Source organism: Canis lupus, chromosome 20 (assembly GCF_048164855.1).
Source record: "Canis lupus baileyi chromosome 20, mCanLup2.hap1, whole genome shotgun sequence".
Taxonomy (NCBI): domain Eukaryota; kingdom Metazoa; phylum Chordata; class Mammalia; order Carnivora; family Canidae; genus Canis; species Canis lupus.
The window spans coordinates 4,257,640-4,273,894 of record NC_132857.1 but is presented as its reverse complement, the minus strand read 5'-3'; the positions used below and the strand labels follow the sequence as shown (position 1 = coordinate 4,273,894).

General features: G+C 37.3%; 1 protein-coding gene across 6 annotated transcripts in view; it reads right to left on the bottom strand.

Annotated features, from left to right (window-relative positions):
• Positions 1-1,303: 1,303 nt before the first annotated feature.
• MGAT4D (MGAT4 family member D) overlaps positions 1,304-16,255 on the bottom strand; it is a 49,158-nt gene continuing 34,206 nt past the window's right edge. For 5 of the 6 annotated variants that reach the window (XM_072788301.1, XM_072788300.1, XM_072788302.1 and 2 more), the window contains 3 exons: positions 13,996-14,126; positions 8,894-9,001; positions 7,248-7,415 (listed from right to left, as the gene is read on the bottom strand). In XM_072788301.1, coding sequence (XP_072644402.1) covers positions 7,401-7,415; positions 8,894-9,001; positions 13,996-14,126 — 254 coding nt within the window. In that variant the 3' untranslated portion in view covers positions 7,248-7,400. Of the gene's footprint in view, positions 1,420-7,247; positions 7,416-8,893; positions 9,002-13,995; positions 14,127-16,255 lie in introns of those variants that run through there. The other variant, XM_072788298.1, reaches the window with a different exon arrangement.

The following is a 16,255-nucleotide window of genomic DNA, read 5'->3' as shown; positions in this document are numbered from 1 at the left end:
GCCGAAGCCAAGAGTCGGACATTTAACTGACTGAGCCACCCAGGTTCCACAAAATGTAACTATCTTATTTGAGTTTTAAGTATCTTATTTGAGTTTTCAGAAGTTATTTGTACAGAAGTATTTGTTTCTAAAAGAAATTTATTTTATGTTCATTATAGGTATAGAACATGAGATGATAAAAGAACACTTAAACTTATGAAATAGTCAAAATTTTTAAAAACTTAAAACTCAACTAATTTATCACTAAGACAAATTTTTCATTTATTATCATTTTGACCTACAAGCTAGATGAATAGAAATAAACCAAACTATTTTTCTCCATAATGAGCTCTAGAAAATTTATCTTATGTTTTAAAAAGTTTTATGAGTAGCATAAACTGTTTAAGGCACAAATTTCAGAAAGGGAGATAGAACATGAAAGACTCCTAACTCTGGGAAACGAACAAGGGGTGGTGGAAAGGGAGGTGGGCGGGGGGGGGGGGGTGACTGGGTGGCGGGCACTGAGGGGGGCACTTGACGGGATGAGCACTGGGTGTTATTCTATATGTTGGTAAATTGAACACCAATAAAAAATTTATTTAAAAAAGGCACAAATTTTACATAAAAAATATTTTAAAGACTTAATTTAGGAAAGTGTAGCAATACTCATGCTGCTATGTTGGACCGGGTTAAAGAAGGGAGAGTGAGGGATCCCTGGGTGGCGCAGCGGTTTGGCGCCTGCCTTTGGCCCAGGGCACGATCCTGGAGACCCGGGATCGAATCCCACGTCGGGCTCCTGGTGCATGGAGCCTGTTTCTCCCTCTGCCTATGTCTCTGCCCCTCTCTCTCTGTGTGTGACTATCATAAATAAATAAAAAAAGAAAGGAGAGTGACATTTATCTTGCTGGGGTCATGAGTGTAGATTTTATTTTACTTAATAAAATGAAAAGTTGAAAAAAGTTGAAATGTCATATCTAAACTGGTTCTAGGTGGTGGACAGCTAGGCCCCACTGAAATGATCATAAATGCACAGGAAAGGAAAGATGTAACTCCAGACTACGTAAAGCATGGAGGGGGCTCTCAGCTGAGGAGACGTTTAATCAAATAAACAAAAGACATAAATCTGATGGAAAAGTGGGGACTGACAGCAGAGCCGAGGAATCTGTGACCTCAGCACCGGGGACAGGGCTGGAATGGAGGTGGCAAGTTTGATGAAAGACAGGAGCCAAACTAGGGCTGACCCTGGAGAAGGAAGGGGGTCTGTGTCAGGAGCACCCCACAGGAAGGCCTTCAAGCCCTGGGCCACTCACACACATAGCCTTACCTGAGGAAAGCCGAATGTGCCACCTGGATGGAGCCACCGCAGGCAGTGTGGGAACTAATGCCCCAGAACAAAGCTCTCTGCATTTTGGTTATGTTGTTGCCCCTTCTCTCAAATCACTGGGAAAACAAAACAAAACAAAACAACAGCAAAAAAAAAAAACAAAAAAAAAAACACAAAACAATCACAACCCAGGCCCCCGCATACTCTAAAGCAAAGTGTGTAGGCCAACACATCCTACCCATGTACCAAAGACTCTCAGGAAATCTCATTCCTTTCAATTTTATGAAGGAATATGAAGACAAATGCAGTGTCAGGGGAGGAAAGAGGAAGGAGAGGAAATAAATTACTCATTGTCACCAGACAACCGAGACTCGCTGAATATTTGACGAAAGCGTACAACCTGACAGAGACGGATCAAAATAGACAAGCAGAGTGATCTGGTCACAGGAAAAACCCAGCTCATTCAAAATACAGAAGAGAACTTTAAAAATGTTTCACGAGAAGATCTAATTAATACTCTTGAGATTTTAGGAAAATTGTATCCGCAAAACGAGTACAGGGTAGGAAAAAAGGAACAATAAAAATGAAACATTTGTGAGGAAAGTTAGTCAAGGAACCCACCTAGTACGTAGAAAAACAGGTGACAGTAGATAAGAGCTATGACATATAGAAGATCAATTCCATAAATTTAAGATTTGATTATTCTTTCAGAAAAGAGTAGTTACAAAAGAAAGGAGCAAAATAGTCATGATATGCTATCGGCTATTTGTGTCTCCTTCCTCAAAGTCATACGTTGAAGTCTTAAATCCTCAGTGTATTTGGAAATGGGGCCTTTGGGAGATAATTAGGTCCCGAGGGTGGAACGTTCGTGAATGAGTTTAATGCCTTTATAGGGGGATAAAGAGACTAGAGATTTGTCTACTCCTGGCCGTGTGAGGATGTAGTCAGGAGACAACAGTCTACAAACCAGGGAGTGGGCTCTCACCCAAAGCCCCACGCTGGCACCCTGATCTTGGACTTCCAACGTCTAAAACTGTGAGAAATAAATTTCTTTCCTAAACAGCCACCTGGTCTGTGTTCTTTTTTGTCATAGCAGCCCAAACTGACTAAGACATAATAAAATGAGTAAGCATCTGAGCTAAATACCCATCTATACTGCAGGAAAAATCATGCAGATAAATAAAAATTAGCAGCAGAAGCATATTACGTAGCAATATGAAGGAAACTACCAGGGGCATGCAAACCAGAAATGATGAAGTGCCATTGCCTCTGGCGAGTGAGACAAGGCTGGGGAAGTGCAGGCGGTTGCTTCCTCTTACTGTGAGCACCTCTTTTTATTGATTCTTCGCCAGGTATGTGCATATTGCTTGAAGAATACATACAAGGCTAAAAAGCTTGTACGGTTGAATTCTATTCCATTTTGAAATACACCCTTTGGAAAATGAAAGGGGTAGTAATCCATTCTGCAGCTCTTTCATCAGTTTGGAAACATCCAATTTTAAATATCTAACAGTCTTAGCAAACTTAGCAAACGGACGGTTCCTTGGTTCCCTGAAGTTGTTGTTTTTTTTTTCTTTTTTTAAAAAAAGATTTATTTATTCATTCTGAGAGAGCGAAGAGAGAGGCAGAGACACAGGCAGAGGGAGAAGCAGGCTCCATGCAGGGCCCGATGTGGGACTCGATCCTGGGTCTCCAGGATCACACCCCGGGCTGCAGGCGGCGCTAAACTGCTGCACCACCGGGGCTGCCCCTGAAGTTGTTTTTGATAAAGCCACGTGGTTGCAGCGCAGGGTGCTAAAGGCGTCTCCAATCCCTACCATGGGAGGGAAACCACGAGGTGCTGGCAGTCTTCTTGTTCTTGCAGGAAAGAAGGGAGACGTCCTGAAAGGAGCTAGTAGAAGAGAAAGACAGGGGGCTGAGAGCATGACGGATAAAGGCTCCTGGGAAATTGGCCAGCCGAGCTACCTTCTTCAAACTTTTGCTGATCTCAGTCCCATTAAAAAAAAAAAGAAAGAAAGAAAAGAAAAAAGAAAAAACCTTTTAGCCTGATGCAGGTCTAATTGAAACGCACAGAACACAGGTCATCTTTATGGAAATGCACCCACGTGTCCGCGGAGTGGTATGTGTATAGATAACGCACGCTCCTGACTGTGTTCTGTGCCTCTTTTCCTGCTGAAGCGTCAGAAGGTAACCCTGCACGAACACCCTTCCATGCACATAAACCATGCACAGGGAGCGTTAGATGGAAAGCAGATGCAACTTGATTAGCAGGGGAAGAATTCAAGTTCCAGAAACACAGGAGAGCCAGCTGGGGAGGCGGTGGGCCCGGCCCTCAGGACTGACCCAAAGCCAGAGGTGCTGGAGCCTTGGTGGAGATGGAGTCGATACCCCTCAAGACTGGGGTCGCCCCCACTCGGAAGAGGAGCTTCTGTACACCGTGAGCAGCAGATGGCCCCACACCCCCAGGTCCTGGAGGAAGGCCACAGGAAACCGTGGACAGTAGAGGCCAGAGGTCAGGCGAGGAGGCCCACGGCCCCTGAGGTTTGAGTCTGAATAAAGAAATGCACTGCCTGCGGCTCGAACCCAACTGCTGGGGGGGGGGTCAGAGGTCAGGAGGCCACCTCTGGAAGCCTTCAGCAGGGCCGTGGGCCATTTCCAGGACCCTGCGAGCCAGGGGAGCGCCAGTGCTGAGCCCGGCCTCCTGCCCACAGCGGGGCCTGCGCCCTCTCGGGCGCCTCTTGCAGCTCTGCCGGGGTGTCCCTGCTGATGTAACCGACACGGGCCCTTGGTGGGGAAGGGCATTCTGAGGGGGGGCGCCCCAGGTTCGCCCCGGGAAGCAGGGAGTGAGGAGGACGGCAACGACGGGTTCGGGGAGCAGTTCCAATGGGGGATGACACAGGCCCTGGGGACTAATGCCTGGGCATAAGGAACTTTCTCCGAAAGGTAGCAAGGCTACTGTGTGCATCAAAAGAATCAACGGAAAGTCCTGGTAATTAAAATTTGTTTTTGTAGGTTAAAAAGCAAACGGGCTGGAAAGTAAAAGCTCGGGAAGGAAACAGCAGCAGGCCCCATAAGGACGGCGGATCAGACACAACTCTTTACTTTCTAGAAATGACTTGGCCATAAGGGCAGGTTAAAGACCCAAGATCTTACAGCTGGAACGGGAGAGCAGACAATGGACCAGTCGGAGGTCTGAGGGCGCTGTCTGAAGCTGCTGGGAAGCAGGGAGCACAGTCTGCAGCGCAGAAAGCCCCCCACAGCTACAAACGAGGGGAAGGGGGCAAACCATGAGGATGGCTCCAAGTCTTGGCAGTGGGTAAAGCTCTAAAGATCCTCTCCCACCCCATGGAGCCAAGTGATTAGCTTTCCTTCACTCTTGAAGGGTAATTCTCAGAAAAGGCAAACATGTGGTATCTAGACTCAAACCAGGGGAGGGACAAGAATGCTAAGTAGGCCAAATAGGGGCACCCAGGTGGCTCAGCCCATTAAGCCTCTGACTCTTGACTTAGGCTCAGGTCGTGACCTCAGAGTCAGGATTTCAAGACGTGAGATCTGGCCCCCCTCCCCTCGTTGGGCTCTGCACTTGGCAGGGAGTCTGCTTGAAGTTCTCGATCTCCCTCTGCCTCAGCCCACCCGCCCCCCCCCGCCCCATAAACAAACAAACACACAAATCTTTAAAACAACAACGGGACACATAAGTAAATACTGACAAAGTGAATACTGAAAGGCCCAGCTATCTTTGCCCACCTGGCTCCCAGACTCTCCAGCAATCTGACTGGCCCATGCAGCAAGACCCAGGCACTAACCCGGCTAATTCCTTAGGGAAAGAGCTGAGCCACTCCTGCCCTACAGTGGAACGCGCAGGTTCAGCCATGTGCTCGGAGGCTCCAACCCGCTTTCTCCACCTGAACAATCTCTGACCACTACATACATGATGAAGCCCTTAGCAACAGTGACCAACAACAAGAGAACTCAGAGGAAATAGAAACTGCAGGAAGAAGAAATTTTTTAAAAATCTTAAAAAAAAACAAACCAACTATTAAAATCCTGAGAGGGTTAAGTGGAACCATTTCAAACATAAAACAAGAACCAAGTGTTATAAAAGGGGATGATAACAGTAGGAGCACAAAAGGGGTCCTTAGACATTAAAGCTATAATAGTAAAGACAAAAACCAACCAATCAATGAAAACTGCCTCCCCCCCCCCCCCATTTTGGAGTTCCTTAAAAATAACATAGAAAATAGAGCAGAAAATGTATCAGCAAAGTAATTTGTATTTTCCAGAATTGAAACATGAGTTTTCAGATTAAAAAGCCCTACCAAATATTAAGAACAATTGATAAAAATAGACACATACCATCATGAAATTGTAGAATTCTAAATACGATAAAAATTTTAAAGGCTGACGGAGGGGGAAATGGGTCCTATACCAAGAAACAGGAATCAGAATGGCTTTCACTACTTTTCACTGGTTACACTCGTGAATACCTTCAAAAATCAGAATTCAGAATTCTTTGCCTAGCCACCCTAATGATTAAGTCTGATAGATTGCAGTCATTTTAAGATGTTTTAGTTCTCCAAGAATTTACCTCCCATATGATCTTTCTCAAGAAATTACTGAGGGGTGTGGTTTACTAAAACAAATAAGTAGACCAAGTATGTTGCAGATTTGGGATACAGAAAATGGGAAAATCAACCCCCTGGTTCCTAAAATATCTGCTAGAACTGTCCGGTTGCAGGAGAAATATTTTTCAAGATTAGGAAGCGGCATTAGGAAATGCAGATAAGCATTTGAAAAATATTCAGCATTCATCCACGGTTTTTAAAATGTTTGAATACACCGAGAACAGATTTGGATAATTCACAGGGAATCTGAGGGTGAATTAGTGGTAAGTACATAAAAAAAAGCTGATTTAAAACTAAAAAAAGTCGTATAATAAAAGAAGAATAGAACATACTTTGTAGCTTAAGTGTAAACAGCATTTATACTCTCATTATAACATTATTGAATACTGAGCAAACCAGTCACATAACTATATGGACAGAGTGAAGGCTTGGGTGGAGTGCACTCTATCAAAGTTAAAATCTTTTGTTCATTAAAAGGCATTATTAAGAAAGTGAAAAAGCAAGCCATAAACTGAGACTTGTGGTCAGACTATATGGAACTATAACAATTCAAAAAAACAAACAGGTGAACAACCCAATTTTTTAAATGGACCAATACTTAAGACATTTCACAAAATATATACATACATTTCATTAAATCCATATTTCATAAGGATCTATATTTTATATATATAGATACACACACAACTAGCACCTAGCATATGAAAATATGCTCAACATCATTGGTCATTAAAGAAATGCAAATTAAAATCATAAATGAGGTATCAGGATCTGGCTTTTCTAACACTCCATACAAATTGAATCGTATAGTATATAGTCTTTGGCATCATGGCTTTTTTCATTTAGCATAAAGTAATTTTAGAGATTCATCCATATTGTTGCATCTATTGATAAAAATGAGGCTTCAGGGGCACCTGGGTGGCTCAGTGGGTTAAGTGTCTGCCTTTGGCTTAGATCATGATCCTGGGGTCCTGGGATCGAGTCCCACATTGGGCTCCCTGCTCAGCAGAGAGTCTGCTTCTACCTCTACCTTTCCTCCTCCCCCTCCCCTTGCTCATGCTCTCGGTCTCTCAAATAAATAAATAAAATCTAAAAAAAAGAAAGAAAGAATGAGGCTTCCAACTCAGATGTATTGTCTCCAAATTCATTGTATGTCTACAAGTATAAGATAAAAAAGGAAAAAACACTTATTCACTTTTCTAAGACAAAATATTAGTATATCAAAAAGTTATCTGTATAGACTTTTAAAAGACACAAAATATATAAAATAAAACTAACGAGTATCTGATAATTTACTATATATCAATTTTTATACTTACCACTATATTGTCAAAGGTTTAAATTTTTGTATATGATAAAGTCTCTTATCCACTATGAAGAAAATTGAGAACTAAGACTAATCCTTATTATGCCATTGTTTCCAAAGAATGATGCCGATCATTTTGAAAGAAGGTGTTTGAATTATAAGACTCCTAATAATAAATATCCTGTAAGAAATTTTAAAAATAATATAATTAAATAATTGTAACAAAATAATATAAATTTTTAAAATGTACAACTACCTTTGACATGTCATTAAATTGTTATTTATTTCTTTTTTTTTTTTTTTTTTTTAATTTTTTATTTATTTATGATAGTCACACAGAGAGAGAGAGAGAGAGGCAGAGACACAGGCAGAGGGAGAAGCAGGCTCCATGCACCGGGAGCCCAATGTGGGATTCGATCCCGGGTCTCCAGGATCGCGCCCTGGGCCAAAGGCAGGCGCCTAACCGCTGCGCCACCCAGGGATCCCTGTTATTTATTTCTATTTTACATTGGGTGAGGTATAAAAAGGGAAAAGGCTATATTATAATATGAAATATGAGTGATTAAATTTTCTACTTAGTAGGTTGTGAATTTACAAAGGTAAGGTTAAAATACCTTATTCAGCAAATAGTATAATGGAAGAAAAGAGTCCCACTATAATAGCACCAACAAATAGAATGGTATTGATCAATTTCTTTCTGCATCACCTGCGACTATGTTTTATGTATTTTCATGGTGTTATTTTCTGCATCAAGATTCATAACAGTTAAATTTTCATTATTCCTGGCACTTGTTTTGCTTAATGAACACTTTTAATCTAGAATTTCACTTTGCCTAATTGCTAATAGCTAAATTTACTGAATTCATGCTATTTTTCAGGCAGTGTTCCAAGAAGTGCAGTACAACAAATACACAGAGATAAGGAGTAGAAAAGGTGGAAAGAGGGCAGGTCATAAATAATGAATGAAATGATGGGAGTACGTGTATGTAAGTGTCTCTCATTTCAACTGACAAAAGAGTAAGGCAATCATCTGTTTTTTTGTATGAAGAAACTAAAAAGGGAGACTCTTTCAAAGGTAGGAAACATCTTAAGGCTCACCTAATTTAAACCGCTCTTACCATAACTAAAAACTAGTTGTTTTGACTCTAAAGTCTCTGCTTTTTCTACCGTACCAAGAGGCTAAGTCAATTACAAATAACATTGCTTCCAAAAATGATGGAAAATTAAAGAATGATTAAAAATCAAACAATACCGAATTTTTCTTGACATGGCAAATAGTGATCTGAAAAAAAAGAATGCTGATACACTTAAATTCTACAACAGGGGCATTTTATTTAGAAATATTCCTCTATAACTCTAAATATTAAACTAAAATAGTGAATTCTATCATGATTTTTAAAACACATTTGTAGTCATTACTTGAATCATACAGCTGTAACAGTAAGGCAAAGAAGTTTATGTAGGCTGGATTTTTCTCTCCATGACAGATCACTTGGGTCTCGAAAAGATGATGGCTCTTCACAACATATAGTTACCATAAGATGAATTATGTTTAAACAACCATATTTTACAGTCTCGTATTTTCATCCCTTTTCTAAACACTACTTTACAAGTTCATGAGACATTGTATATTACTCAAGTTACATTTCAAAATCTTACTTTGGAATATTGTTCTCTTCCAGGGAATGATGACTGTATACCCACATGCTGGAAAAGAGAAGGTTTATATCGAATACGAATGTGCTTATTTCGTTCTGCACATTTTTCCTGGGAAAAATAAGAGAAACAACAATCTTCCGTAATAAGCCAAATATACTCCCTTTTTATTGCATATATGGATGGCAGAATTTTGGGTTATATTGTTTTATGTCAGAATTCTGTTTTAATATTTAAAAATTAAATAAAACTTTCTTAGCTTTTTAAATTTTATTTTTATTTTTTAGCTTTTTCTTCATAAGTATAATAAAATACAAGTTGAGATACAAAAAGATTTCAGTTAAAGCATGTATTTTCTACTGTTGTACCAGCTATCATTTTCTGTTCCCTTCTTTTTATTTCAATGACATAGATGAAATCTTTTGTATTTTTTATCCATTTCTTTCAGACTACATTGTTCTTTCTCTTTCTATAGTCATTAATTGCTACATTGAGGTACACCCTCCTGAGTTTCTTCTTAAGTAGGAAAAAAACATATGATTAAAACAAAGAACCAATATTATACTTTATGGAAAAATATTTGATTAATCTCATTAAAAATAAAAATAAGGGACACCTGGGGGGCTCAGAGGTTGAGCATTTGCCTTGGTCTTAGGACATGATCCCAGGGTCCTGGGATCAAGTCCTGCATCAGGCTCCCTGAGAGGAGCCTGCTTGTTTCCCTGGCTCTCTCTCTGTGTGCCTCTCATGAATAAATGAATAAATAAAATCTTTAATAAAAAATAAAAATAAATAAAAATTAAAAATAAAAATAAGAAAGATGACCTGTGACAGCAATCCTATTGAAGCAAATATCTGAAACTACTATGAGTGTTGAGAATGATTTTGTATACTGTATATGTAGAAAGTTCATAAAAATGCATCTCAAATTTATATACTCAATAATTTTTAAAAGATTCATTTATTTGAGAGAGAGAGAGAGAGAGAGCAAGCACCCCAGGGGGAGGGGTGGAAGGCAAGGAAGAGATATAATTTTTTTTTTTTTGAAGAGACATAATCTTAAACTGACTCCCTGCTGAGCACAGACCCAGATGAGGGGCTGGATCTCACGACCCTGAGATCATGACCTGAGCCAGAATCAAGAGTCAGACGCTTCCCTGACTGGGCCACCCAGGCATCCCATATTCTCTAATTTTTATTCCAGTATGGTTAACATGCAGAGTTACATAAGTTTCAGGTGTACAATGTGGTGATTCATCAATTCTGTACGTTACCCAGTGCTCATCATGAAAAGTGTATTCTTCATTCTCCTCCCCTATTTCACCCACTCCCCCACCCACATCCTTTTGGTAACCTCTGCTTTGTTCTCTATCGTTGAGTCTATTTCTTGGGGCAGCTGGATGGCTCAACCGGTTAAGTGTCTCACTCTGATTTCAGCTCAGGGCATGATCTCAGGTTGTGATGTCAGGCTCTGCAGTAGGTGTGGAGCCTGCTTAAGAGTCTCCCTTGCCCTCTGGCCTCCCCCACAAAGAAAGAGTCTATTTCTTGGTTTGTCTTTTTTTTTTTCCTTTGCTCATTTGTTTTGTTTCTTAGATTGGGCCTATGAGTGAAATCATATTGTATGTGTCTTTCTCTGATTTTTTTCACTTAGCATTATACTCTCTAGCTCCATCCATGTTGTTGCAAATGCGCATATTTCATTCTTTTTTGTGGCTGAATGATATTCCGTTGTGTTTACACACCACATCTTCTTTATCCATTCATCTATTAATGGACTCTTGGGCTGCTTCCATAATTTGGCTATTGTAAATAACACTATAAAAACGTGGGGTACGTATACCTTTTCCAATTAGTATTTCATTTTCTTTGGGTAAATATCCAGTGTGGAATTACTGGATCATATGGTAATTCCATTTTTAATTTTTTAAGGAACCTCCATATTATATTCCACAGTAGTTGCACCAGTTTGCATTCCCACCAACAGTGCCCGAGGGTTCCTTGTTCTCCACACCCTTGCCAATACTTGTTATTTCCTGTGATTTTTTTATTTTGGCCATTCTGACCAGTGTGAAGTACTATTTCATTACGGTTCTGCTTTGCATTTTCTGATGATGACTCATGTTGAGCATCTTTTCATGTATCTGTTGGCCATCCAAATGGCTTCTTTGGAAAAACGTCTATTCAGGTTATCTGACCATTTTTTCATTGGCTTGCTTTTTTAGTGTTGAGTTGTATAAATTCTTCATATATTTAGGATATTAACCCCTTATCAGAGGTATATTATTTGTAAATATCTTCTCCCATTCAGTAGGTTGCCTTTTTGTTTTATTTTTTATTTTTTATTTTTTATTTTTTTTCTTTTTGTTTTATTTTTTAAATAGCAGACTTACTTAAATGCATTTACTTACTTACTTAAATGCATTTCTATTCAGTACTAACATGTAGTAAAATATTATATTAAACGATTGTTTTTAAAACTGTAAACTAAATAATCTAGAGTTAATCTGAAACTAAAGTCAGATAAAATTAGTTGAGGAATTAAAATTTAGGAAATATGCTTACATTTGCTAAGCTAGTAGTAGGAAGTACCAATGAGATGGTATTATCAAATTCTGGCTTCCCCAAATCCCTCAAATAACCTGTTGATAAAGAAAAGCTGAGTTCATTACTTATTGCAGTAAAGAAGAAAATACCTTGGTGTAGTGTCTATTGAAGTCTTGTGCCTACTTTTTAATTGGGTTGTTTTCCTGTTGTTAAATTTTGAGTTTTATATATATTCTGAATACAAATCCTTGTTTATATGGAATTTACAAATATTTCCTCCTAGTCTGTGGTGTCTTTTACTCTAACAGTAAAATTTATAGTACAAAAGATTTTAATTTGGATGAAATCCAATTTAGCAATTTAAAAAAATGGATCATGATTTTAGTGTCATGTCTAAAAACTCTTCTCCTGGTCCTGGATCCTGAAGATGTTTTTCCACACTTTCTTCTAAAAGTTTTATAGTTTATGTTTTATATTTAGACAGATGATCTGTTTTGAAATGTTCGTATCAACTGTGATGTTTACGTTAAGATCATATAGATATATATGTATAGAGATATATATGGATGTATAGTATATATCATATAGAGATATATATAGATATATATGGGTGAGTATATATACATATACACACACTCACACACTCAGCTCCCCCAATACACATTTGTTGAGAAGACTATTCTTTCTCCATTGAATTGCATATGCTCCTTTGTCAAATATCAATTGGCCATATTTTGTGGACCTATTTCTGAACTGTTTTGTTCCATGGGTCTATTTGTTTACTTCCTTACGTATAAATGTGTGTCCTGCTTACTGTAGCTTTATCATAAGATTTGAAATTGAATAGTGTGATGCCTCCAACTTTTTTTCTTCTTTTTCAAATCATTTTAGCTAAAATAGTTCCTTTGCCCTTTCTTAAAAATTTTAGAATTAGCTTGTCTGTATCTACCATAGCAAATCTTGCTGGGATTTTGATTGGAATTATGCTAAATCAATAGATCATTTTAGGAAGCATTTGTCTACTTACTATTTACAATCACGATCATGGTATGTCTATTTCTCTCATCAGCATTTTTAAGATTTCAGCATACAGATAACCTATATATTTTGTTATATTTACACACACATACACACACACACACATACCTAAGTGTCATGACATTCTCTCTTAATTTTAATATTGATGATTTATGTTTTGGGGTTTTCTTTGTCACTCTTAGAAATTTATCAGTTTTCTTGCTCTTTTCAAAGAACCAGAGTTTGGCTTCATTAATTTTCTCTACTGCTTTTATGTTCTCAATTTTCTTTCTTTCTGCTTTCATAGCTATTATTCCCTTTCTTCTGCTTGATTTGGGTTTATTTGGGTCTTCTTTTTCTAGTGACTTAAGGTGGAAGCTGAGATTATTTATGTGAGATCTTTCTTTTCTTCTAAGATAATGATTTCTTCTAGGATAAATTTCTCCATAAGCAGTGCTTTGGCTGCATCCCACAAATTTTGATAGGTTGTATTATCATTTCATTCAATTCAAAGTATTTTCTAATTTCCTTTAGAGACTTCCTTTTTTACTCATGGCTTATCAGGAGTATACCATTTAAATTACAAGTGCTTGTTAGTTTCTTAATTTTACTTCATTGTTGTCTGTCAGATTTTAGTTTCATTTTTGTGTGTGTGTGATTTCATCTTAAATGTGTTAAGCTCTGTTTTATGATACAAGATATGTCTATTTTGGTGAATGTTCTATGTGTATTTCAAAATAATGTGTTTTCTACTGTGGTTGGACATAGTGTTTTTAAAACAGAAATTAAATCCAAATGGTAAATGGTGTTGTTCAATTCTTTTATTTCTTTGCTGGTTTTCTACTCACCAGTTCTGTTGCTTACTGAGAGAGGAGTGTTGAAGTTTCCAAGTATAATTGTAGACTAATCTATTTCTGTCTTTAGTTCTGTCACCTTTTGCTTCATGTATTTTGAGGCTTTGTCGTTAGATGCATACACTTTCAGGATTGTTATATGTTTCTGATGATTCGACCCTTTTATCAGTATATAGTATCTTTCTTGATCCCTGGTCAAATTTTTTATTTTTTTGCACCAAAGTCTACTTGATATTAATTTAGCTACTACAGATTTTCTTTGATTAGTGTCTTCATAGTTTTTCTTTTTTCACCTTTTCCTTTTAACCTTCACCTTTCCTTATGAATATTATTATATTTGAACTGAGTATAGACAGCAAGTAACTGCATAGTGTTTTTTAATCCATTCTGATGAAACAGCTCTTAATTGGTATATTTTGGTCATTTATATTTGATGTAAATAGTGGCATATTTAGATTTATATCCATCATTTTATTATTTGTTTTGTCCCCCTTTTTCTGCTTTTCACTAACTTATGGCCTCTCATTACTTCATTTAGTAAGTATAAGTTTCTGTAAAAATTCTGGATACCAGAAGTTAAAAACATTAATGCACTCATCAGGATTAGTGAGGTATTAGTGAGGTATAGGGAGGATTAGTGAGGTAAACAAATTTTAGGGAATTACATTTACAAAGTAAAGAAATACTCACAGGAGTTTCTCCTGGGTCACACATCTTTACCTGAAAAATGTCCCCCAAGAGCAAATCTATGGGTTTATCTTTGTAGAACATTAAAAAAAAACGTACAAAGTCAGTTAAGTCCTCAGATTTAAACAGCTTTCCTATGGAGAAAAAGTAAACAAATCCAAATAACTCTTGAGTGTTTACACTACATATCATAAAATAACACTTATAGTTGTTCATTCTATTAACATGAGCAAGGACCAAAAAAATCATTAAAAATTAAATACATCATATTCCTTCAAAATAAATAAGGCTTAAAGTACTAGTGAAGTTGAAGGATAATGAAACAAAATACTATATCTGCCTAAGTATTAAGGATTACCACTTCTGGGCAAGAAAAGGTAAGGCAGGTTTAGGATAGTGACTACTCTCAGGAAATCAACTTTCTCATGACCAATGAGATCAATTTTCCAAGTCACATGAAAGATAAATACATTGTAATAAAAAAGATATATAAATAGGATGAAAAGCATAGGAGGTATAATCTTTTACTTAATTTTGCATAAACTGATTTATAACTTGACTTTAGTAGAACTTTATCAATCTACCAGATTTTTTATGTTTAGTACTTAATTTTGATTAAAATACAGTATTATTTCAATATTTGAGCATCATTTTATGTGAGTTTTGTTTTATATTTGTGATTCTTAAGGATTTGCTATATTTTAAAGTAATATATTTCATTAGGCCCAGTTGCTTTTTTCCTAACATACTGCATCTTTAATTTTAAAATTAATTTAAATGAAGTTGAAGGTCTAAGAGTAAGGTAAATGGTCAGTTTAAAGTAAATAGTATAAAATACGTCTAATCATTTAATAAACACGATAGTATGAAGTAAGCATGTTTCATTTTATCCACCAGGGGCTGAGTCTGTATGGGTTATGTAATCAAATATATGGCTGTATTCTAACTTTTTGGCACCCATTTATGTAGTGACCAAAACAAGTGATTTAATGATGGAAACAGATGATTCAGTATTTGTGTTTTCCTCATCTGCTATCAGTCTGTTATAAAATTGTGTTTAGCAAACTCATAGTTTTGGTAATATTGAGTGAAAAAAAATGGTTATTATTATAACCACAAAACACAAAGCCCTTGTAAACCTAAGCTCTAGTAAGACTTCACCTGTCAATGTGGTCTTGTGATCAGAACATGAATATCCTCTATCCTTTTACTACCTGACTTTGTTAAGAAAGAGAAAAAGGAATTTATAGTTCACAAAGTAACGTATCAACAAAATGACTTCCTCTTCAAGCTTATCAGGTATTACTTTAGCTACAATTTCTCTTCTTATTTAAAGCAAGGCTAAGGAAAACCTCTGGAGTCTTAAAATTGGATTCTACAACACTTGACAGAAAGTATGGAAAAGAAGATGTCAAGTAAGTATATGAATAACAGATTTCCCTAGCATTCAGAGAAATGCTTTACATTACTCCCAGTGGCCAAAAAAAAAAAAAAAAAAAAAAAAAGTCATGGATAGCATCAAATGCAAATGTTGTCAAGCAAAAGGAAAAGAAGGAACTCAGACGCTGCTCAAGGGAGTATAAATTGTACAATCTGCAAAGCAATCTGGCACCATGTAGAGACACTGCTATATTCACCCTCAGTGATCCTGCTTCCAGGATATACATGTCCCTTCATTTCTTTGTGACAGCAAAGAGTTGGAAACAATCAAGGTCAACCGCTCTGATCATGGATAAATCAAATGGATTATTACGTAGGACTTAAGCAACAGCAGTAAGAAACAATAAACTAAAAGGACATAAGTCGACATGTTGGCAGTTTTAAAATCTAGTTTTGAGGACAGAAGCATAAGGGGTATGAATAGGCTTATCACATCACCGTTTATGTAAACTTTAAAGTTACAAACATGATAAACACCAAGTATGTGACACAGATACATGCATATTTCTGTGTATTCTTTGAACATAGTAGAGTGCAAACCTATTGAGGGGCAGGAGGAAGTGGGAGTATGGACTGGGCATAAAACAAAAGAATAAAATAAGAGAGGGCTTCCACATGAAGCAAGAGTTGACATGCACCGTGAAATAAGTATGGTCATTCAGCCTGCTGCCTCAGGATTCAAATAAAAGGACAAGTATAGAAGGAAGGGTGGAAAGGCTGGAAGGAAGAAAAAAAGAAAGTCTATAGAAGACATTTTTAAAAAATCACATCATGGGCACAATTTTAGAAACTTTTCCATGGTGGGTCTGACTCATATATTTTT